The sequence below is a fragment of the Macaca thibetana genome, chromosome 10, assembly GCF_024542745.1.
Source record: "Macaca thibetana thibetana isolate TM-01 chromosome 10, ASM2454274v1, whole genome shotgun sequence".
NCBI lineage: Eukaryota > Metazoa > Chordata > Mammalia > Primates > Cercopithecidae > Macaca > Macaca thibetana.
Window position 1 is genome coordinate 55,619,900 of NC_065587.1, and position 25,334 is coordinate 55,645,233.

The following is a 25,334-nucleotide window of genomic DNA, read 5'->3' on the forward strand; positions in this document are numbered from 1 at the left end:
GGCTCCAGAGCCCAAGCACGCCTCAAGGGGTGGGACTCGCGGCGGTGCGCATGCGCTCGAAGGAAGGTGGAGGCGCAGGTCCGGGCGAAGGGCGATACGGTGGCCGAGAGGGCACGGAGCGGAGGACGGTGGCCGACGAGATCGGGCATGGAGCATCTGGAGCGCTGCGAGTGGTTGCTGCGGGGGACGCTGGTGCGAGCGGCCGTTCGGCGCTACCTGCCCTGGGCCCTGGTGGCCTCCATGCTGGCGGGCTCCCTCCTCAAGGAGTTGTCCCCGCTGCCCGAGAGCTACCTCAGCAACAAGCGCAACGTCCTCAACGTGTGAGTGCACCCCGATCCTCTGCTGTCCCCGCCAGAGCCTGCCCGCTGTCGCCTCGCCCAGAGAAGCCGGTGCTACCTGCCGTGGTGGACGAGTCATTGGAGGGAGGTCCTCCTCCTAGCCGTGACAGCAGCATCTGTACGCGTGTCACGCCTGGGAGGCCCCGGGGTAGCTGGTGTCACTAGCAGTTCGTGTTTGCAGACCCACTTTGGGCAGCCCGAGCTTGACTGGGCAGGTGGTGACGAGCGGGGTCGTGTGTGTCTCTGTGTGTAGGGATGTGGAATGGGGTGGGGACGAACCAGCCCATGTCGACACTCACCCGCCTCCCCGTGGAGTCAGGAGCTGATCCCTGACCTGTTTGGGAGATGCCACCTCACCTCTGCCCTGCCTGCCTGTGTCAGACCCTGCACAGACCCCACCCTGCGTCAGATCAGATCCCCCCAGCGTGGGGCAGAATCCCATTACGACCGGTGGAAGAGCCTCGCCCCAGCCTGTGACAGGCAGAGCCCCCGCTCCGAGATACTCACAGAGGAGTGGAACCCCCTAGTCTGTGCCCTTTCCCCTGGATCTCCTTGGATCATCTCAGCCACTCAGAATGCATGGCAGTGGTCCAGAAAAGCAATCCCAGCTGGGCGCTTTGAGACATCTCCTTAACTTCACCCATCCACTTCTTTGCTTGCTTGCTTGCTTGCTTTTTTCACAACTCCCGGTTAGAAAGTTTATTGCACAAAAACTCTGTTGCAGTCATAAAGGGAAATTCTAAAAGATAAAACTGCTCCCTTGATGTGAACCTAAGTGTTTTCCAGAATAAGTGTCTCCGGCGTGTCCTGAAAGTCAGCCCAACTTTGGTTATCTGCTTAAAACCCTGGTTCCTTTCACAGGCAGCTTCCTCAAATGCCTGACGGGTCTTGGCTCTGGCAAGATCTTCCTTATCAGTCCCAGTGAAGATTTTAGTGACAGGCCCGGGGGTGGTGCCTGAGAAGCCATTGGAACCTAGAAAAGAGTCCTTCTGTCCTTGGCCCACCTTCCTTCCTCACCCACCCTGAGAGGCTGGGCTAAGAATAGAGCAGGAGAGTGGTAGTGGCCGCAAGTCTCTGTCCTGGGTGTAGGTCAGCCGCCCTTTGTGAGCACCGGGAGGCGGACAAGGCAGCTGCTGCTTCCTCTGGCCTAGGTGAGCTGGGAGCCAAGTGGCCTGGCTGACAACACACCCCTGTTGTTTGGAGGTAGTCATGGATCCTGGAGTTTTGTTCCAAGCCTCTATGCTGATTAATGAGAGGGAACTAGTGAATCCTGGGATATAGGAGGGATCTTAAAAATCATTTGTTCCTCCCAGCTGTTTAATAGCTGAAGAAACTGAGGGTTGGAGAGGTAAGAGGTATAATAAGTGAGTGTCAAAATCTGAACCCGTGTCTTTGGCTTAAAGTAAAGCTCATTGTTTTAAGACTGTTTCTGCCATTAGGAAAGAACAAGGCTGGGTGTAGTGGCTCATACCTGTAATCCCAGCACTTTGGGAGGTTGAGGCAGGATAATTGCTTGAGGCCTAGAGTTCAAGACCAGTATGGACAGCATAGCAAGGCCCCAGCTCCACAAAAATAATAATTAAAAAAAAATTAGCCAGGCACATTGGCACACACCTGTAGTCCCAGCTATTTGTGAGGCCAAGGCAGGAGGATTGCTTGGGCCCAGGAGTTTGAGGCTACAGTGAGGTGTGATTGTGCCACTGCATGCAAGCCTGGGCGACAGAGTGAGACCCTGTCTAAAAAAATAAAAATAAAAAATAAAAAACCACATATGGTATGGGAGAAACAGCATGAGCTTGGGGGCTGTCTAAACCGTGGTTTAATCTGTGCATGCTGGTTCTGTGAGTGTGACCCTGGCAAGGTACTGAACTTTCCTGAACCTTGGATTTCTTGTCTATAAAATGGAACAATGGCACCTTCCTCCCAGGTAAATGTGAGTGCTCTACGGGAAAGTGAATGTGTGTGAAAGCTCCTGGCATTAGATGCTCAATTATTATTATATATTTTTATTATTTTCCTAAGTAAATAACATAGTGCTTGACACCGCAGATCCTGGATTTGAATCCGGCTCCTCCACTTTCGGCCTCCACTTTGGGTGGAGCACTTCCCTCTGTCTCAGTTTTCTTCTCTGTTAAAGGCAGATAATAACAGTACTTAACTCATAGAGTTGTGAATGGATTACCTGGTTAATACATTTAAAGTACTTACACAGGGGTAGGGTAGGGGAGGAGGGGAGGGCTGGGCATGGTGGCTCATGCCTGTAATCCCAGCACTTTGGGAGGCCGAGGTGGCTGGATCATTTGAGGCCAGGAGTTCGAGACCAGCCTGGCCAACATGGTGAAACCCCATCTCTACTAAAAATACAAAAATTAGCCAGGTGGGGTGATACGCACCTGTAGTCCCAGCTACTCGGGAGGCTGAGGCAGGAGGATTGCTTGAACCTGGGAGGCAGAGGTTGCAGTGAGCCGAGATTGCGCCACTGCACTCCAGCCTGAGTGACAGAGCGAGACTCTGTCTCAAAAAATAAATAAATAAATAAATAAATGAAGTACTTAGTAAGTGAAGTATATGGTAAGTACTTAAAGCATGATAGTTGCTATGATCTGTAGCTTTGATCGGTAGCTTTGATCGGTTTTCTCATCTTCCCTCCCCTGGCAGTCTAGAGACCTGAGTCCTGACATGGTGTCCTCTCCGCCGTGTTCCCTCTCTTCACTTCCACTTTCCTCCTCTGTCAGGTATTTTGTCAAAATGGCCTGGGCCTGGACGTTCTGTCTCCTCCTGCCTTTCATTGCCCTCACCAACTACCATCTGACCGGCAAGGCTGGCCTGGTCCTGCGGCGGCTGAGCACCCTGCTTGTGGGCACGGCCATCTGGTACATCTGCACCTCCATCTTCTCCAACATCGAACACTACACGGGCAGCTGCTACCAGTCCCCGGCCCTGGAGGGGGTCAGAAAGGAACACCAGAGCAAGCAGCAGTGCCACCAGGAGGGGGGCTTTTGGCATGGCTTTGACATCTCAGGTCACTCCTTCCTGCTGACCTTCTGCGCCCTCATGATTGTTGAAGAGATGTCCGTGCTGCATGAGGTGAAGACGGACCGAAGCCACTGCCTCCACACCGCCATCACCACTCTGGTTGTGGCCCTGGGCATTCTGACTTTCATCTGGGTGTTGATGTTTCTGTGCACAGCTGTTTATTTCCACAACTTGTCCCAGAAGGTGTTTGGCACCTTGTTCGGTTTGCTGGGCTGGTACGGGACATACGGGTTTTGGTATCCGAAAGCCTTTTCCCCAGGACTTCCTCCCCAGAGCTGTAGTTTGAATTTGAAGCAAGATAGTTACAAGAAATAAAAGAGTAACAGGGTGGGGACAGAAGGACAATGACTAATCGATTTTTCAAATATATATTTTGCTTAGTTATTTGGCTAACTTATTGATCCTACTTCAGAGGGAAAGTGTACCAGGCAGTTTTGGTGGGTAGTGCTGAAGTCTGGGGAGTGAGTTTAGTCCTCAGACTATTCTTGGCAACGTCACCAGTGTTGCAAGCACCACCATTCCCAGTTAGGCACTTTTTGTCCCTGGTAACACTCTTTATCTGGAACACTCCTTTTGTCCTTGGAGTGGGGAGCTAAGGCTCAGCAAAACGGCAGAATCAGGAAAACCTCTATGGTGTGGCTCAAGGGGAGCCCAGAGCCTTGGGACTCCTTTGCTGCCTTCTCCCTGGTTCTGGTAGTCTTTAGATTTTCATGGCTCTTACTGCTGTTACTTAACAGTATTTTCCGGCCGGGCATGGTGGCTCACACCTGTAATCCCTGCACTTTGGGAGGCTGAGGCAGGTGGATCACCTGAGATCAGGAGTTCGAGACCAGCCTGGCCAACATGGCGAACCTCATCTCTTCTAAAAATACAAAAATTAGCTGGGTGTGGTGGCAGGCGCTGGTAGTCCCAGCTACTCAGGAGGCTGAGATAGGAGAATTGCTTGGACCTAGAAGATGGAGGTTGCAGTGAGCCGAGATTGCACCACTGCATTCCAGCCTGGGTGACAGAGCAAGACTCCATCTCAAAAAAGAAAAAACAAAACAAAACAGTATTTCCCACTGGTCAATTTTGCATAGGCATCTGTTTCAGGCAGGGTTCTTTTTTTTTTTTTTTGGGACGGAGTTTCGCTCTTGTTGCCTAGGCTGGAGTGCAATGGCGCGATCTTGGCTCACCGCAACCTCTGCATCCCAGGTTCAAATGATTCTCCTGCCTCAGCCTCCCGAGTAGCTAAGATTACAGGCATGCGCCACCATGCCCGGCTAATTTTGTATTTTTCGTAGAGACAGGGTTTCTCCATGTTGGTCAGGCTGGTCTCAAACTCCTGACCTCAGGCGATCCGCCCGCCTCGGCCTCCCAAAGTGCTGGGATTACAGGCGTGAGCCACTGCGCCCAGCTCAGGCAGCGTTCTTTATAACAACACCCTGGTGCCTGAAGGACATTCTCTGGTTGTAATATTTGTTTCATCCATGAAATGTTTATGACTTGTGATTAGCCACCAAAACAGGCCCTTTTAGATGCAGTGCCTCTCCGACCAAGTATTGGATGATTTGTACGTAGTGGGTTATGATCATTTTCTGTCCATGTTTCAATTACTATATGCTGGTTTTTTGGAGCAATAAGATTACTTTTTTTCTGTTTTATTTTGAGCGAATCTTTTACAGTTTTTGATAAGAACTATGGCATTTGTTCTTTGTTGATAAAACTCCTGAAAATAACTCACAACACCAGTGCTACACTCTGGCACGTGTAGGTTGTTTTGAGGGTTGGTTGGTTGGTTGGTTGGTTGGTTGGTTGGTTGGTTGGTTTAGAACACTAATGTGCTTGTTATAAACTAAACGCTGGGATTATGATCTTAAATTCCACCTCATGGGGCTGTTTTCTCTGTTAGCAATGAAGCCTGGGCCGGGTGTACTGGCTTACACCTGGAATCCTGGCACTTTGGGAGGCTGAGGTAGGAGGATTACTGGAGCCCAGGAGTTTGAGACCAGCCTGGGCAACATAGTGAGAACCCAGTTTCTGTAAATAAATAAGATAATCAAACCAGAAAGCAGGCATTTTAGTAACAACCTGATGAATTGTAAGGTGAATCAGGGTAATTTTGCAGAATGCGTTCTTTCACCGAAACTTCCCTGACCACGTATCAGTGGTATAGGCTGAACAGTGTGCCTCAGGGTCGTGTGCTGAGTGCATTGATCACTCTGCTGTGGCCTAGGGCATCTGTACCTTTTGGACAAGATTATGATAATTCAGAAGTGAAGTAAAATGCCTCCCTCTGATGGCAGAAAGCCAACCTGTTTGCAAAATCACCCTTATTAAAGGGTGGCATGGCTGTGGCTCCTCCCTCCTGTTACCTGCATCACCAACTGAATTAAACCAAACCATGCCTGGGCCTGTTGAACTGGTCTTGAAATCAGTTTCCTTTTTCTCTCCCCTTTGCAGCACTTTTCAGTTTCCAGCTTTGTCATTCTGTGGCCTTTGCTGTGACAATGCTGGGAAGGGTTAGAAATCCTGTCATGTCCATCCACAAAGGCACAGTTCCACGCCCTGTGATAAGATGTCCCCTCTTCTCTCCCAGACTGTCTCCTTAAGCCTTTCAAACTGAGCCCCTTGCTGTTGGGGTAATCACCCTTAAAGCCGCCTTGATGCCCCTCTCTCCAGTCAAGCCTCGTAGTAGCATTAACTGAGAAGCACTACACCTGACTGGCTTCACGCACGCTTAGGTGGTTGAGGGTGAATCTTCGGCGTAAAATCTTTTACTATAAAGATATATTTTAAATATTTCATATCCCATCAAGTTGCAGGTTAACTTTATCAGTCACAATGAGTCATGATTTGTTGCACCCAAAAGGATCAGAGACACAGGTGATGAGCTATGGGAGGTGGCACCATGGTGCTTTGGAGGCGTTGGCAAGATGTGACCCTTGTTGCGTACACCCATAAGCCAGTGGTGGGAGTGGCCGTGGAGTAGATGGCAGGGGCTCGTTGAAGGGATTGAAAGCTCTCCTAGGCCAGGCACGGTGGCTCACACCTGTCATCCCAGCACTTTGGGAGGCCGAGATGGGAGGATCACTTGAGGCCAGGCCAGCCTGGCCAACATGGTGAAACCCTGTCTCGACTAAAAATACAAAAATTAGTCAGGTGTGGTGGTACACGCCTGTAATCCCAGCTACTCAGGAGGCTGGGGCAGGAGTATTGCTTGAACCCAGGAGGCAGAGGTTGCAGTGAGCTAGGATCACACCACTGCACTCCAGCCTGAGTGACAGAGTGAGACTCCATCTCAAAAAAAAAAAAAAAAAAAAAAAGCCTCTCCTAAATGTTGTGTTCAGCACTAAAAGGGAACAGGCACAGGGTGACCCCAGAAATTCATTTGTGACACTTAAATCTCTAGATATTTATCCCACGTGGGTCTGATTCAGGCTCAGCACTAAATTAATTCTATGTGGAAAGTGTCCATTGCAGAGCCTTCTGTATCGATGAGGCTTCCGCCACTTATCCATGCTTAGCCCCCTTGCCTTTTCCTTGGGAGCATGCTTTCTGTTCCTATGTGAGACAGCCTGACATAAGTGAAATGATTTGGGCTCAAGCAAACATGAGATGTGGGTTCATATCTTGGCAGTATTCCTGATAGCTGTGTGATCATGGCAAACCTTGTTTCCATTGTCTGTCAAGTGGAGACGATGAAGGGAAATGGGGCACGTAAAGTGCTCAGCATCTGTGCTTAGCAGGCCATAGTCTCCCTGCCTCCTTTTTCTTGAGTAAGCCTTTAGAACTTTCTGACTCCTTTAGAGAAGGCAGAGAAACGAATATATTTTGGGTGCCATTTGGAGTCTGGGTCTTTTGTTTAAACTGTATTGTGTTGAAAAGTGCCTGTCACCCCCAGGCTCTGGGGGCATCTGTGATCATAGAATACTGCCACGCTTATTTTGCCTCTGTATGTTGAGATTAATTCACTGACGCTTCATTTTCCACGTGCATCTGTCATAGTCTGGGTACCAGACTGTATTTAGAGAATGACTTTTGCCACTGTTATATACACACAGATCGTGTGTGTAAACAAGCAAATGAAAGTAAACTGAGATAATGAAATCCCACATTTCAGCGTTTTGTGTGTTCTTTTCTAATACTCTTAAGGAAGTACAGAGCCCAGTAAACCTCAGCCCACTTGGTCAAAGTAGGTAATTCTTTCTCAATTTAACTTGTCATATACAGGTTATTTTATGGCTAGAGTTGCTCCTGTTTTTCCCCCAGGTCTTGTAACATAAATGTGTGTTCAGGCAGGGCACGGTGGCTCACGCCTGTAATCCCAGCACTTTGGGAGGCCGAGGCGGGTGGATCATGAGGTCAGGAGATCAAGACCATCCTGGCTAACACTGTGAAACCCTGTCTCTACTAAAAATGCAAAAAATTAGCCGGGTATGGCGGCGGGCGTCTGTAGTTCCAGCTACTCGGGAGGCTGAGGCAAGAGAATGGCGTGAACCCGGGAGGCGGAGCTCGCAGTGAGCCGAGATCGCACCACTGTACTCCAGCCTGGGCAACTGAGCGAGACTCCATCTCAAAAAAAAAATAAAAAATGCGTGTTCAGTCATGTATTTCTTAGCTTGACTTACTCCTTCCCTTTGTTCCACTTTCGTGTCTTACAGTCCTGAGGCCAGGATCAGCCAGACTTGGGAGCAGTCCTCTTGGTAAAAGGTGAAGTAGGCCTCACAGAAGCAACACTGAAGAGCACTTTCAAAGTTTACTCAGATGAGGTCACCTTAGCAAGTGCTTTGTAGCCCTGGAGGCCTGTTCACATGTGAGAGCTTCTTGTGCCTTTTAGTGCCCACTCGTTTGTCAGCCTGACCTGCTTGGCACGTCCAGGAAGTGTCTGTTGAAAGCTCCGTGGCTCCAGGATTAGAATCTCCTCCCATTGCAGAACTTCCCTGTTCAGATTCCTTCGGCAGCAACAAACCCTCCTTGGGCTCCCACCGTGAGCTGGGAGCTGGGGTGGAATGATAAACTCCCCTCTTCATGGAGGTTATGGTTCAAAGTCCATCCTTTTGTAGCTTAAGCTGTGTGCTGGGGTTGCAAAGTTGAATTTGGTCCATCTCTGCCTTGGAAGAGTTTTCCCTCTCGTGGAGAAGAACCAGTCCCGCCGTAAAGTGTTCTGAGTGTTGGGGCAAGGTCAGGGCCAAGAACATAGAGCAGGGAACAACCAGAGGCCCTGGAGAGTCAGGGAGTATTTTCACAGAAGGCCGCAATTCTTTGGGTTTTGATGGATGAGGAGGAGTTCTAGCAGTTAGGCAGAGAAAGGAATCCACGGCAGTGGGGACAGCACACACACAGGCACATAGATATGTTACCATGATTTTTATGCGGACATCCATTTTCAAGAAGCCTCACTTTCCTGTCATTTTTAAAAGCAGCTGAGATTGGAAGAAAGGCAGCCTTAAAGGACTGTGAGGCCGGGCGCGGTGGCTCAAGCCTGTAATCCCAGCACTTTGGGAGGCCAAGACGGGCGGATCACGAGGTCAGGAGATCGAGACCATCCTGGCTAATATGGTGAAACCCCGTCTCTACTAAAAATACAAAAAACTAGCTGGGCGAGGTGGTGGGCGCCTGTAGTCCCAGCTACTCGGGAGGCTGAGGCAGGAGAATGGCGTAAACCCGGGAGGCGGAGCTTGCAGTGAGCTGAGATCCGGCCACTGCACTCCAGCCTGGGCGACAAAGCGAGACTCCGTCTCAAAAAAAAAAAAAAAAAAAAAAAAAAAAAAAAAAAGGACTGTGAGTGGAGATCATAGATACTCCCTGCTATAACATAAAGAGCACTCAGTGCTGTGGTTTGAATGTATTTTCCAAAGTTCATGTCTTGGAAACTTAATCCCCAATGCAACAGCATTGAGAGGTGGGACCATTAAGAGGTAATCAGGTTATGAGGCCTTTGGCCTCATGAATGGATTAATGCCATTACTTGGAGAGTGGGTTTGTTACCATGAGAGGAGCATCCTTATAAAGGGTGAGTTTGTCCCCCAGCCCCCAAAATCTTTAACCCTTTTGCCTTCCACTATGGGATGATGTAGCAAGAAGGCCCTAGCCAGATGCCAGCCCTTTGATCTTGGACTTCCCAGCCTCCAGAACTGTAAGAAATAAGTCACTGTTCTTTATAAGTCACCCAGTCTATGGTCTTCTGCTATAGCAGCACAAAATGGACTAAGATGCTCAGCTGGAAGTTAGAGCACCTGGCTTTGAGCTGGGTTTGAACTGGGTTCTGCTGCTGGTTTTTCCACTCATTTGTGTGACCTTGAACTAGTCACTCAGTGTCTCTGGGTTTCAATTTCCTCCTGTAATAAACGATGGGAGTGGACTGTATAATCTCACCAAGTCTTCGAATCTTTTCTACTCTGTTTCTCTGTTCTGCTTGATGAAAAGTTCTTCCCAAGCTGACTATGGCTTATATTTTTGGAAACAACATGAAAAGAAACTCCCACTCACAGCTGATGTGGCAGCTGGTTTCCTGGTGAGTGATGGGGGAGCAGACCTCTGGGTGCACTTTGTTGCAGCCCTGCCTCCTTTTTTTCTACATCAACATACAAATGTAGTTCAGGCCTGGTTGCACGTGTTCACATAGGTTTACTGGACATGGGGAGCTGGACCTAGTTCCCAGAGGAATAAACTGCAGAGGTCTTATTTATTTATTTATTTGTAATATTTATTTATTTATTTATTTGTAATATTTATTTATTTATTTATTTGTAATATTTATTTATTTATTTGAGACAGAGTCTTGTCTTACCCAGGCTGGAGTGCAGTGGTGCCATCTCGGCTCACTGCAACCTCCGCCTTCTGGCTTCAAGGAATGCTCATGCCTCAGCCTCCCGAGTAGCTGGGATTACAGGCATGCACCACCATGTCCGGCTAATTTTTGTATTTGTAGTAGAGATGGGGTTTCACCATATTGGCCAGGCTGGTCTCGAACTCCTGACCTCAGATGATCCACCCGCCTCAGCCTCCCAAAGTGCTGGGATTACAGGAGTGAGCTACCGTGACTGGCCTTTTAAAAAGTCTCCAAAATAAAAATACTTTTGATAACTGTCAAGAAGGTAGGTTCTGTTAGGAGAAATTCTTTACAGTTTAAACACCTTTAGAAACTGTCCCAGAAACCTCAAATACAGTCTCTGGGGAATTTTAAAGTTGAACACACACAGAGTACAGAAAACAAGTATTCTCATACTTTAAAAGGGGAGGTAAGTTGGTCCCACCTGTTTAGATGGTGACCTAGTAGTAGGCTGGGTGCGGTGCCTCACGTCTGTAATCCCAGCACTTTGGGAGATCAAGGCCAGTGGATCGCTTGAGGACAGGAGTTTGAGACCAGCCTGGCCAGTAGGGTGAAACTTCGTCTCTACTAAAAATACAAAAAATATTCGGGCGTGGTGGTGCGTGTCTGTAATCCCAGCTGCTTGGGAGGCTGAGGCAGGACAATTGCTTTAACCCGGGAGGCAGAGGTTGCAATGAGCCGAGATCGTGCCACTGCACTCCAGCCTGGGCAATAGAGTGAGACTCCTTCTCAAAAAACAAAATAAAACAAAACACACTTAAAATATGTAGACCCAGTGATTTCAATCTAGGGATGTGGGCTTTAGAAATGCTTCAAGAAGTGAGCAAAGCTAAGGACAAAGGTTTTATTACAGCTGGCTGTAAGAGTGAAAGATTATCAAGAACCTAAATGCCAATCAGTTAGATAAATTATAGCAACTCCATTTTAGTGATAAATGCAGTCACTGCAAAGAATAAGTGATCTTACCATCACAAAGAAGGTGAAGAGGAATAAAAAGAGTAAGTGGTGGCCGGGTGCAGTGGCTGAAGCCTGTAGTCCCAGCACTTTGGGAGGCCAAGACAGGCGGATCACGAGGTCAGGAGATCGAGACCATCCTGGCTAACACAGTGAAACCCCGTCTCTACTAAAAGATACAAAAAACTGGCCAGGCGAGGTGGTGGACGCCTGTAGTCCCAGCTACTCGGGAGGCTGAGGCAGGAGAATGGTGTAAACCCGGGAGGCGGAGCTTGCAGTGAGCTGAGATCCGGCCACTGCACTCTAGCCTGGGCGACAGGGCGAGACTCTGTCTCAAAAAAAAAAAAAAAAAAAAAAGAGTAAGTGGTATATGTCTAGTGTAGAACCTGGAGGCAGAAAGCCCTGGGCTCATATTGACTAGAACTCATAGCTGTGTGTCCTCGACCAAGTCAGTGTCTCTGAGCGTCAGTTTCTGAAGCATGTGGTGGGGTTAATAGTGCCTCAACTTACTCAGCTTTCACTGCCCCAACAGCTGAGGAGCACCAGGTGTACCAGGCTCAGTGCTAGGCACAGGGGATACACCATTAACTCAGAGAAATACAGACCTGCCCTCAGTAGGTCTACAGTCTAACTGGGCATAGACAGTGAAAGGAGAGACCCCAAAGTGTGCTGAGGGTCAAAAGCAGGTGTTTCCCTAATCTACCCTGACACTGTTACCAGCTCAGGCAGAGATGGTTTATATAAAGCATTTAGACAAGCAAAGGAATGGCGAGATTAACATGGACTGCGTTCGTTTAAATCCTGACTCTGCCACACTCTGGCTATTTCTTAACAAGTTCCTTGACCTCCCTGGGCCACAGTTTCCTCATCTGTAAAATGGGTGTTAGAACTTAAAGGGTTGTGAGAACTAAATGAATTAACACTTATACTCACAACAGGAACTAGTGAGGCCAGGCATGGTGGCTCACGCCTGTAATCCCAGCACTTTTGGAGGCCAAGTTGGGTGGATCATTTGAGGTCAGGAGTTCAAGACCAGCCTGGCCAACATGGGGAAACCCCATTTTTACTAAAAATGAAAAAAAAAAAAAAAAAAATAGCCGGGCGTGGTGCTGGTGGTGGCTGCCTTTAGTCCCAGCTACTCAGGAGGCTGAGGGACGAGAATCACTTGAACCCAGGAGGCAGAGGTTACAGTGAGCCGAGATTGCACCACTGCACTCCAGCCTGGGCAACAGGGTGAGACTTGGTCTCAATAAATAAATAAAAAAAAATAAAATAAAAAGAACAGGAACTAACGCATGGGAGGTACTAGATAAATGTCTTTCAAGTGCTCAGTAAGTCTCTGATGTGCCACCAGAACTGTAACTTACTTTAAAATCAGGGGGGAAAAACCCATGCATATGACTTTTAAATTTTAAAGACTCATGGGTAGTCAAAATGTACTGTCAGGGTCGGCTCAGTGGCTCATGCCTGTAATCCCAGCACTTTGGGAGGCCAAGGAGGGTGGATCGCTTGAGCTCAGGAGTTTGAGACCAACCTGAGCAACATGGCAAAACCCTGTCTCTACTAAAAATACAAAAAAAATTAGCCAGACATGGTTGTATGCACCTGTAGTCCCAGTTAACTTGGGAGACCGCGGTGGGAAGATGGCTTGAGCCCAGGGAGTGGAGGTTGCAAGGAGCCAAGACTGCGCCACTGCACTCCAGCCTGGGTGACAGAGCAAGACCCTGTCTCAAAAAAAGAAAAAAGTGTAGTCAGTGAATGGCCGGGTTCCAGTGCTCCAGCATGGGAATGGAGTTTCTGAGACTCTGCAGTCTGGTTTCGGGGTTCACTAGGGGATGAGGGAGAATAAGAACTGTTTTTCAGGAGAGCTGTAAAAGGAAAGAGCACATTGTGTCTGTGGTGTCCTTTTGGCTTAAGTAGGTCCCCATCTTGTTTGAGGTGCTATCTGCCCAAAGGTGAGCTAAGAGCTGCCTGGCATTGGTTCCTGGGCTGGTTAGTTTTGGGGACCAGGCTGGGGACCTTCTCACTGAGCCCTGCCACTTGCCATGTCTTCTCTGTCAGGGTGTGGCTGCCCAGGGCATGTGCATCTGGGGTGTGGGAGTGCCTAGGAGGTAGGTGGGTGGGAGCCCGGGAGCCACCTCTAGTTAGTCTCTTAATTTCTAAAGATATTGGGGGCTGAGTGCAGTGGCTCACACCTGTAATCCCAGCACTTTGGGAGGCCGAGGTGGGTCACTTGAGGTCACGAGTTCGAGACCAGCCTGGCCAACATGGTGAAACCCCGTCTCTACTGAAAATACAGAAATTAGCCAGGCACAGTGGCACATGCTTGTAATCCCGGCTACTCAGGAGGCTGAGGCAGGAGAATCGCTTGAATCCTGGAGGTGGAGGTTGCAGTGGCCTGAGATGGCACCACTGCACTGTAGCCTGGGCGACAGAGTGAGACTCCATCTCAAAAACAAAAAAAAAGAAAGAAAGAAAAAGTTACTGGGGCCCTGCCCTAACAAGCTGCTGTTGCTAATTTCCCACCCTCCACTCCTCTCAACCCTTCCTGCCTTCTGCTTGCATTTCCTGATCATGCTCCATCTGCCAGGCACCCGCTGTGCTGCTGGGAGTGATGTGGAGTGAATGGACGGGGACATAAGTGGACTCTCATCTGGAGTTATTAGAAGCACTCGACCTGGAGCCAAGCGGACCACCTTCCAGTTCTGCCAATCAGCTCCTCAGCTGTGTGATCTTGGGCAAATCACTTAGTTTTTCTGAGCTGGTTACTCAACTACGAAGTGAGGACAATACTTTCTGCTGCACTAGGCTTTAATTGTCTTTTTTTTTTGACAGAGTTTTTTAATGTAAATTTCAGAGTGCAATAGTTAGTAGTCAATGAACGGAAGCTATTATCATCAGCTCCATTTCAGAGATGAGAAAACTAAGGCCTTTGGGTAATGTAAGTTGCTAGAAAGGAACCAAACAGGTCTTTGGAGATAGGCTGATGTGATCTGGGCAATTGAGTCTGTGACTTTGGCAGTGAGGAACCAACGAGCTAAAGAAAATATGCCCTTTAGAAGCCCCTACTGCCCTCCCCAGCAGGAATCCTGTAATAACGGAGAGACCTTTCTTAACAGTCTAAACTTTGGGGACACCTGCTACCACAGTCCTGGCAGTGTTGTCCATCTTCATGACTACTGAACTCTGATAGCCCCCATCCTCTTCATTTCTGAAGCACCTGATGGCAACTCATAGAAGACTAGGCAGCTGACGGATTTCTGAGTAAATGCCTGTGTATTGACATTTCCTGTCTCCCACTCGATTTTCTCCATCATGTTCTGAGAGACGGAATGGGACCAGGAGCCAGGCATGGTGGTGCACGCCTGTAGTTCCAGCAACTCAGGAGGCTGAGGTGGGAGGATCACTTGAGCCCATGAGTTTGAGGCTGCAGTGAGCTATGATCTCACCACTGCACTGTAGCCTGGGTAACAACAGAGTCAGACTCTGTCTCTCAAAAATAAAAATAAAAATAATGGGACCAGGGAAAGGACTCCTGGAGCTCTATCCCTCTTACAGTGAGATCCTGACCAAACCAGACATCACCCCATGCAGGGCCTTGGTGTCCCATATGTAGAACAGGTGGGTGAGGGGTTTCTAATGTCTTCCAGCCCATACTGAGTCTGCCATTTTCTCTCTTTCTCTTTCTTTCTTTCCCTTTCTTTCTTTCTTTCTTTCTTTCTTTCTTTCTTTCTTTCTTTCTTTCTTTCTTTCTTCTCTTTCTTTCTCTCTTTTTATTTCTCTCTCTCTTTCTCTTTCTTTCTCTCCTTCTTTCCTTTCTCCCCCGCCTCCTTCCTTCCTTCCTTCCTCCCCTTCCCTCCTTCCTTCCTTCCTCCCTCCCTTCTGTCTCTCTCTGTTCCTTCCTTTCTCCCTTCCTTTATCTTTCTTTCTTTCTTTCTTTCTTTCTTTCTCTTTCTTTCTTTCTTTCTTTCTTTCTTTCTTTCTTTCTTTCTTTCTTTCTTTCCTTTCTTTCTTTCTCTTTCTTTCTTGCTTTCTCTTTCTCTCTTTCTCTCTCTCTCTCTTTCTCTCTTTCTCTCTCTTTTAGATGGAATCTCGCTCCTGTTGCCCAGGCTGGAGTGCACTGGTGCAATCTCGGCTCACTGCAACCTCTGCCTCCCGGTTCAAGCAATTCTCCTGCCTCAGCCTCCCCCTAGTAGCTGGGGTTACAGGCACGCATCACCATGCCTGGCTAACTTTTGTATTTTTAGTAGAGACAGGGTTTTACTATGTTGGCCAGGTTGGTCTCAAACTCCTGACCTCAGATGATCCACCCACCTTGGCTTCCAAAAGTGTTGGGATTACAGGCATGAGCCACCACACCCAGCCAGAGTCTACCATTTTCTCCAGCAGTCTACCTGATCTTCTTCTCATTCACAGTTATTCCTTATGCTAGAGGCTGCTAGCTGTCCACGAAAATCTGTTCTCTTCTTCCTTAGCAATAGACTACCCAGTCAGAGAATACGTTTCCCAGCCTCCTTTGCAGCTGAGTGAGGCCCTCCATTCTTACCATTGGAATGTGAGCAGAAGTGATACGTTACTCTTTCTCTTCATGCAGATATCCTTAGAAAAGCTACAGTGTATTGGCTATTTAATGGAAAAAACTCAGTTGGGCAATAGTCTTTCCACAGGTTCTAGGAAGAGTTGCCAGCTCTTCTAACAACTGAAGACCCTCCCTGTCTCCAAACCGAGATGGGAGTTTCTCTGTCTTTGCTGTGGGCAGTCATCTCCAAATCTCAGCAGGACCAAACCAACCTCTCCCTCTTCCTGCTGATCAGTATTTCACTTATTGTTCTGGCCAAAATTGCTTTCCATCCTGCTTCCAGAGTTCCTCTTACCTTCAAGCAATATTGTTCTCTTCTTCAGCCCCAAAGCTGGAGGCTTCCTGGGGTTGGGGACTGGGTCCTATTTAATGACTGGCCCAGGGTAGGTGCTTCAGGAGTGTTTGTGAATGGATTCTCCTCCTCGTCCTCCTGCTAGGGATCCCAAGTCCAGGGCAAGGCTAATCTGCTTCTGCTCCAGCAGACAGAAGAGGCTGACTCGAAGCATCCTCCCAGCTCTAATCCTTGACCTCCCCCCAAATAGGCATCTCTGCTTTCTCCCTGGAAGTGAAATGGTCAAAACACCTGTCAGAGAGTCAAGAGAGCTGTACTCAGATCTGATTCTACCCTGACTTTGTGAGCAACCTTGGGTGAGCTGTTTAATCTCTCTGAGCCTCAACTTCTTCATCTGAACGAGGAGTATGTGTAACACTCTGCGCCCTTTCCACACCTTAGGGTGGTCTTCAGGGTCAAATGTTTGTGACGGTGCTTGAAAGCACCACGATAATCGCTTTAGGATGGTTTCCTCAGAAACAGACTCTGAGATGAGATTTACATTTAGAAGGTTTATTGGGAAGTGCTCTCGGAAACGTCACCTGCAAGGGAGTGAGACACGCAGGGAAGGGCAGAGAGAGAAGTTGAACTATGACTCAGTTGTTCCAGAACCTTAGCCGATCCTGTGGAGAGTCGTGGGTCTGGGATGGCCCTTCAGAGATGTCCTAAATTGAAGTAAGAAGGGTCAGACCTTTCTATCTCTGTACCTACCAGTCGTTGGATGTGAGCTACCCTTAGGGAAGTGGAGTAACCTTGAATGAGACAGCTCCCTTCAGCTGAAGCAGTGTCCCAAGAGGGACTCAGCTGTGAGCCATTAACAGCCAATCCTCCCAGTCACTGGGGAAACAAAGGTGGCAGTCCCAGTACCTATTACAACAACAATATTAATAATCCATGCAACTGTAATAATAACTGGAATAGTAACATTCCATTGCAAATGTATAGCACTTGATTAATTTATAAAGTAATGTCAGAATCATTATCTTCGTTCCTCACCCTAATCTGCTGAGGTAAGTAGGGGATGAATTTTTAACCTTGTATTTAAAAGGTTAAATACAATATCTTGTATTTAACAAGAGGTGAGGGACCTGAAGTTCAGCAAGGTTAGTGTCCTGGGTGATGTCCATTGCCTCTGATCTCCACCCTTCCCCTCCGCATGCTCCTCTGTATCCCCAGGATGGGAAGCCTACCTTGTGCATTTCTCATCCTGCTTTCCTTTGGGCTCTGCCAGTGGAAGACACTGGTGGAGACTGGGAGGTGGAGGAAACAAGGACATTTTTAATTTTTTCTCTGATTCTAGAAATGGGCTCTGACAGTGGCGGTGGGTGACTGAAGGTGACTGTAGATGGTCCTGGGCTCTAACAATATGAAAAGCATTTTAGCAATCAACAGGAGTGGGGGTTTCCAGGTTTTCTTTCAGCAGCAGTGGTGAAGTTCCATGAGCTTCAGTAGCGACAGCAGTGCCCCCAGTCATGCAGTAGCAATGGCAGGCTCATGGGCTCCATTCCATTATTCAGATACATTCTGGACCCCTGTGGGTGAACTCAGATGAATCTGCCAACCTTGAACCTCCAAATCAACCCGGGCCCTCGTTAACAGTGGAAGCAGCCCTCCCCCTCTTCTGAGAAGATCATTCTTTTGCTTGAAGACTTGTAATGACCTCATCCAAGACAGTTTCCTTGCAAGGGGGTGCCTCATCTCAAGGCCAACTCCAGCACTCTTCACTGCTTCCAGACCCACACATGCCCCAGGAGAGCAAGTTCAGAGTCTGACCCAGAAGAGAGTCTATGACACCAAAGAATAAAAATGCTTTGTTGATGTACATTGACAGAGACCTGGGGGAGTATGTGTGGCAATGAAATATGAAGATGCCAGACCAAGAAGAATAAACCATGTTAGGCTGGGTTAAATTTATGGACATTCATGCATTTTCTGGAGAGTCTAGATTTAATATGTTATCTCAGCATTCGCAAGTGATTCTAATGGTTTCCTGGATTGATTAACTGAAACTTGGACTTAGTGGTGGTCTACGTTCATTGAAGTTGAGATGCCAGAATTTCCCTAAGATACTGTTAGGGGAGGAATTCAAAGTTTTAAGGAAATGGAAATGTTCGGATGGATTTACTATGTGTGGTTTTAAAAAATATCATGGGGTAACATCTTTCTTTTTTAATTTTAATTTTAATTTTTTTGAGACAAGGTCTCACTATGTTGCCCAGGCTGGTCTGAAACTCCTGGCCTCAGTTGGTCCTCTCATCTCAGCTTCCAGAGTAGCTAGGATTACAGGCACCCCACCACACCCAGTCGTTATGTATGACTTGACGCTGACCCTATCAGCTACTTTAAGTCCACCAGGAGGGCCCTGAGGACACTCCCTTCACTAAGGCATTGAGCAAGCACTGGCAAAGAAAGCACTAGTACCATTCAAAAGCCTGGAGTACTTTCCTCTATAGCCAGGTGTGACAGTGGGAAGTGCTGCCACTGAAATGGGCTTCCTGGTTTTGATGAGGAGTGGCAGAGTCTAAGTGGCAGCACTTACTGCCAGAAATGAGTTGGGTGCAAATACTCCACCATGGCAGCAGAGCCATAGCAACCACTGGAATATTTTGACCCACAGGGACTTTTACTGGAGGTAAATTCATCATATTGTCCCTAGAAATCAAACATTTGAGCAGTTTACTAAAGTCTTACTTGCTCTGTATAGTCAGAAAAACTTTGGGTCCAGTGAGCAGAGACCTAACTTTAAGTGGAGATACGGTTTGGCTGTGTCCCCACCAAAATCTCATTTTGAATTCCCACGTGTTGTGGGAGGGACCCAGTGGGAGGTAATTGAATCATGGAGGCAGGTCCTTCCCGTGCTGTTCTTGTGATAGTAAGTCTTACAAGACTTGATGGTTTTGAAAAACTGGAGTCTCCCTGCACAAAGCTCTCTCTTTGCCTGCTGCCATCCATGTAAGCATGCCATCCATGCTTCTCCTTGCTTTCCACTGTGGTTGTGAGGTTTCTCTAGCCACGTGGAACTGTTAGTCCAATTAAACCTCTTTCCTTTGTAAATTGCCCAGTCTTGGCTATGTCTCTATCAATAGTGTGAAAACAGACTAATGAAGTGGTGAAACAGGCTCACCATGCACTGGCTACCAACTTGTCTGAATCCGATGGGACAGAACACTCATATTCACAAGTTACATGAAGCAGATTTATTAGTTACAGATCGGCAGCAAAGGACAACAGAAGCCTGGTCCCCCAAGCCTCAGGAATGCTGCCCAAGGTGGATAATGTCTTGACTGTGTATGCCTCACTTGCACTGCAGCAGTGGGAACCTGGAAGTAGCTTGGCTTGGGTTTTATGCCCCAGGGCAATGTGATCACTGAGCTAAAGCACTGAAGGGCATCCTGTTCTGGGTGGGCTTTGGGGGGATTGGAACAGAGCCCAGGAAGTTCTAGCTAGTTCCTTCTTATGTGAAGATATTACATTCCAGCACATTCTACTGTTATTTTAGAGAATTGTAAACACGAAAGTGGGGAGAACTGGGTCAGTCCAAGGACACCCAGAGAACTGTCCTGCAGAAGTGACCTGCAGAAGTAATCTCTTACCCAGTTGAGTGTCCTGGGGCCCATGAAATGTAGGGAAGGCTAGATCTCCTTGAGAAAAGTTCCTGTGACTGTCACAAGTATAAACTATCTTCCTTTAAGCTCTTCAGAGAAGCCTGACACTTACCTGGGTGTATCCCAGAGAAAAGGAAGAAATTTCAAGAAAGAGAGAAATACCCAGAGCTTTCTTTTTTTTTTTTTTTTTTTTTTTTTTGAGACGGAGTCTCGCTCTGCCGCCCAGGCTGGAGTGCAGTGGCCGGATCTCAGCTCACTGCAAGCTCCGCCTCCCGGGTTTACGCCATTCTCCTGCCTCAGCCTCCCGAGTAGCTGGAACTACAGGCGCCCGCCACCTCGCTCGGCTAGTTTTTTGTATTTTTTTTAGTAGAGACGGGGTTTCACCGTGTTAGCCAGGATGGTCTCGATCTCCTGACCTCGTGATCCGCCCGTCTCGGCCTCCCAAAGTGCTGGGATTACAGGCTTGAGCCACCGCGCCCGGCCTAGAGCTTTCAAGGTATATTCTACACTGGCTCTGAGTTGAAGCTACTCCCTGGGGACCTAAAATGCTACTGAAATCAAAAGCAGGGCTTATTTCCAAACTCATTTTATGAGATCAGTATTACCCTCATACCAAAACCAGACAAAGACACATTAAAAAAAAAAAATAAAAGAAAAGAAAACTACAGGTCAGTATCCCTGATGAACATTGATGTAAAAATCCTCAACAAAATACTAGCAAAAAGAATTCAACAACACATTAAAAAGATCATTAATCATGACCAAGTGGGAGTCATCCCAGGGATGCAAGGATGGTTCAGCATATGCAAATCAACCAGTGTGATACATTATATCAATAGAATGAAGGACAAAACCACATGACAATTTCACCTCATTCTGAAAAAGCTTTTGAAAAATTCAACAACCCTTCATGATAAAAAACCTCAAAAAACAGGATAGAAGGAACGAACATATCTCAACACAATAAAAGCCATGTATGGCAGATGCACAGCCAGTGTCATACTGAATGGGGAAAAACTGAAAGCCTTTAAGATCTAGAACAAGACAAGGGTGCCCACTTTCACCACTGTTATACAACTAGTACTGGAAGTCCTAGCTAGAGCAATTAGACAAAAGAAAGACATAATGAGCATCCAAATTGGAAAGGAAGAAGTCAAATTATCCTTGTTGGCAGATAAGATGAGCTTATATTTGGAAAAAACAAAAGACTCCACCAAAAAACTATCACAACTGATAAATTTAGAACTGATAAGTTGCAGGATGCAAAATCAACATACAAAAACCAGTGGCATTTCTGTATGCCAACAGCAAACAATCTGCAAAAGAAATCAAGAAAATAATCTCATTTACAATAGCTACAAGTAAAATAAAATACCTGAAAATTAATTTAACCAAAGAAGTGAAAGATCTCTATAATGAAAACTACAAAACATTGATGTAACAAGTTGAAGAGGACATACCAAAAAAAGGGAAATATATTCCATGTTCATAGATTGGAAGAATTAATACTGTTTAAATGTCCATACTGCCCAAAGCAATATACAGATTCAATGCAATCCCTATGAAAATACCAATGACTTTCTTCACAGAAATAGAAAAAATAATCCTAAAATTTATATGGAACCACGAAAGATCCAGAATAGCCAAAGCTATCCTAAGCAAACAGAATAAAACTGGAGAAATCACATTACCTGACTTAAAATGATACTGTAACCAAAACAGCATGGTACTGGCATAAAAACAGACAGATAGACCAATGGGAAAGAATAGAGAACCCAGAATTAAATCAGTACATCTACACTGAATTAATTTTCAACAAGGGTGTCAGCACTAAAAGGCCGGGCATGGTAGCTCACGCCTGTAATCTCAAAATTTGGGGAAGCCAAGGCAGGAGGATTGCTTGAGTGTAGGAGTTTGAGACCAGCTGGGGCAACATAGTGAGACCTTGTTTCTACAAACAAAATTTTAAAATAAAAATACTAAAGAGGCCAGGCACAGTGGCTTATGCCTGTAATCCCAGCACTTTGGGAGGACGAGGTGGGGAGATCACTTGAGGTCAGAAGTTTGAGACCAGCCTGGCCAACGTGGTGAAACCTGTCTCTACTAAAAATACAAAAAATTAGCCAGGTGTGGTGGTACATGCCTGTAGTCCCAGCTACTCGGGAGGCTGAGGCAGGAGAATCACTTGAACCTGGGAGGCAGAGTGAGCTGAGATCGTATCACTGCACTCCAGCCTGGGTAACAAAGTGAGACTCCATCTCAAACAAAAAACTAAAGAATATAATTGGATTGTTTGTAAGACAAAGAAAGGATAAATTCTTGAGGTGATAGATACCCCATTTGCCCTGTTATAATTATTATGCATTGTATTCCTGTATCAAAGTGTCTCATGTACCCCATACATACCACAGAAATGTAAAAGTAAATAAATTAACAAATAATTTTTAATGAGGCTTATTGGGATTAGGTGATAAATGGAGTTTTGGTTTGAAACCATCTCATAGTGAGTGGACCAGTGGCTCTGTGAACCCAGCTGTGATTTTTACCCCAGGTCCTGCATATGTTATTGGAACAAACAAATTTAACAACTAGCAGAGCCTACACAGGTCTGCTTGACCCATGGAATGAGGACTACTTAGGGTAAAAGGGCCAAGAGAAAGCTCCTGGAACTTCACACCACCACCACCTCACACACTAGACTAGTAAACTAAAAGCAATACTGTAAAAGGGATGGGTCCAGAAGAAGGATCAGGTTTTACTGTGAACCCCGTCAGGTGGTAATTCAAACTGCAGTTTTTTCAGATGTGGTTTCTTTATTAATGCAAATCAACACAGTCTTCAGCACTTTGTATCCAGCTCTTGGTCTAGAAAACGTTTATTCTATACATCAAATTAATAAGAATCACCAAAAGTCTTTTTTTTTTTTTGTGATGAAGTTTTCTCTGTCACTGAGGTTGGAGGGCAGTGGCGCAATCTCAGCTCACTGCAACCTCTGCCTCCTGGGTTCAAGCAATTCTCCTGTCTCAGCCTCTCGAGTAGCTGGGATTACAGGCACATGCCACCACGCCCAGCTAGTTTTTGTCTTTTTAGTAGAGATGGGGTTTTACCATATTTGTCAGGCTGGTCTCAAACTCCTGACCTCAGGTGGATCCACCTGCCTCGGCCTCCCAAAGTGCTGGGATGACAGGTGTGAGCCACCGTGCCCAACCTTATTTGCTTTTACTTAACAGGGCAGTAGCATATCACTTTCTTCCACGGGACTATATCAGCTTTTCTTTTTCTATCATCTAGTATGTAGAGACCTTGATCATCTTGATTATCTATAACAAAACATTGATCCACTACATTGATGACATCATGCTGTAACTAATGAGCAGGACGCATCAAGTACACCAGATGATTCACTAAGATCCAGGCTCGTCAGAGGGTGGCATGTAAACCCTATGAACATTCAGAGTCCTGGAAGCTTGGCAAAGTTTTTAGCAACCCAGGGATCTAGGAAATGTCAGGATATCCCAACCAAGTGAAAGATAAGTTGCTGCACCTCCTACTAAGAAAAAGGCACAATTGGTGGCCCTCTTTGGATTTGGGAGGCAACATACACCCATTTGTTTTTATTTTTGTCTTTGTTTTTGGTGGGAGTGTTACTAAATTGACCAGTCTGGTCTCGAACTCCTGAGCTTGAGTGATCCTCCTGCCTCAGCCTCTAAAGTAGCTGGGATTACAGGCATGTGCCACTGTACCTGGCAGTACATCCATTTGTGTACACTGCTCCAAACCATTTACTGAATAACCCATAAGACTGCCAGTTTTGAATGGATCCCAAAGCAAATTCAGGCTGCCGTGTAAGATGTTCTGCGAGTTCAGCCTTATGACCTAGCAGATCCAGTGGTGTTTAAATCACCTGTGACATAGGCATCCGGTATGGAGCTTCCAGCAAGCACTAATAGGAAAATCTCAGTGCACATCCCTAGGACTTGGAACAAAGTCATGTCATCTTCTGCAAACAATAATGGTCCTCTTGAGAAATAACATCTGGCTTTCTACTGGGCCCTGGTAGAGACTGCACACCTGACCAGGAGACACCAGGTGACTATGCAACCTGATGTCCCCATCATGAACTGGGTATCATCTGATCCATCAAGCCATAAAGCTAGGCATATACAGTAGCATCATTCTACCATCAAGTGAAAGTGACATAGCTCAGACGATGGCATCTATTTCACCACATTGCTGCCTCTTCCTCAGTCAACACCAGAGGCCTTATGGCAAATGCCCCATAATCAGTTGATGGAGGAAGAAAAAACTCAGGCCTGGCACCACCTGGAAGTGGATAGTTGCAGCACTACAGAAATGCTCCGAAAGACATTGCAGAAGGCAAATCCTCGCAGTGAACAGAATTTCAAGCAGTATGTCTGCTTGTCTGCTCTATCAAGCTAGAGACAGAAGTCCAGGAATACAAATCTGTACATATTCGTGGGACGGATGGTTTGGGTGGATGCTCATGAACATGGAAAGAAGATTGGAAGATTGATAATAAGGAGCTCTGTGGGAGAAGGAATGTGGATGGACCCCTAACAATGGACACAGAATGGGAGGGTATTTGTGTCCTATGCACATGTTCCCCCAAACAGTACCCACTGCAGAGGAAACCATTGTTCAAGAAACCAATGGACAAGATGCCTTGTTCTGTAGCTGTCTGTCATTCTCTTTCCCCAGCCACTCTAGTGCTTGCTCAATAGGCTGATGTACAAAAGGGCCATGGTAATTGAGCTAGAGGTTATAGATGGATACAACAACACGGACTTCCTCTGATTAAGACTGATTTAGTGAATACCACTGCAGAGTGCCCAGTGTGCACAATTCCTAATATGACACCGCTCGCCATAGGAACCAGCTATCTGAGAGCAGATAGGTCACATTGAACCCCTTCCATCACAGAGGAAGCAGCAGTTTGTACTCACTTATTCTCTGTATGTGTTTGACTTCTCCGACCACTATATCCATGGACTTATGAATGCCTTGGTTCCAGTGTTGCTATTGCAGATAACATTGCTTCTGACCAAAGAGTTGCTATTACCACAAAAGAAATTCAGCAATGTAGTTATACCCATGGGATATTGTGGCCTTACCATGTACTCTCTTATCTAGAAGGAGCTGGTCTTATCGAATACTGAAATGACCTCTTGAAGACTGTTACGGTGACAGCCAGGAGACACTGCAATGTGGAGTGCTGTCCTACAGGATACAGTATGTACTTTGAACCAACCACAGTGCTGTTTCTCCCACTACCAGAGAACACGAGTCGAGTCTAGCAATGCTGAGGTGGAAGAGACTCTCACTATTATACAAATAACCCATTCCTAAAACTGTTGCTTCACATCCCTGAAGCTTTGGATTTTAATAGTTTAGAAATTATAGCTCCCAAGGGAGGAGTCCATCTATTGAGGAATAATTCAGTGGCTCAATTAAGTTAGAAGTTGAGACTGCCACTTGGCCATTTTGAGCTCCTCATACCCTTGAAACTGCAGGCAAAGTAGTGTGTTTCTCTACAGGCTAGGATGATTGAGCTGATTACCAGGGCTAAACTGGGTTACTCCTGCACAACGATAGCATGGAAGAATAGGGGATTGTCTGCGGTGCCACATAATACTTCCACATCCGATAGTAATGGAAG

General features: G+C 46.7%; 2 protein-coding genes across 2 annotated transcripts in view; both read left to right on the forward strand.

The window, feature by feature from the left end:
• The window catches only part of OSER1 (oxidative stress responsive serine rich 1), a 313,341-nt gene that overhangs the window by 208,563 nt on the left and 79,444 nt on the right, over nt 1–25,334 (forward strand). The window lies entirely within an intron of this gene.
• Nucleotides 30–7,468, forward strand: FITM2 (fat storage inducing transmembrane protein 2). Its single transcript, XM_050806577.1, has 2 exons — nt 30–320; nt 3,074–7,468. Exons 1-2 carry the CDS (start codon nt 148–150, stop codon nt 3,687–3,689), a joined length of 789 nt encoding a protein of 262 aa, XP_050662534.1. The 5' UTR covers nt 30–147; the 3' UTR covers nt 3,690–7,468.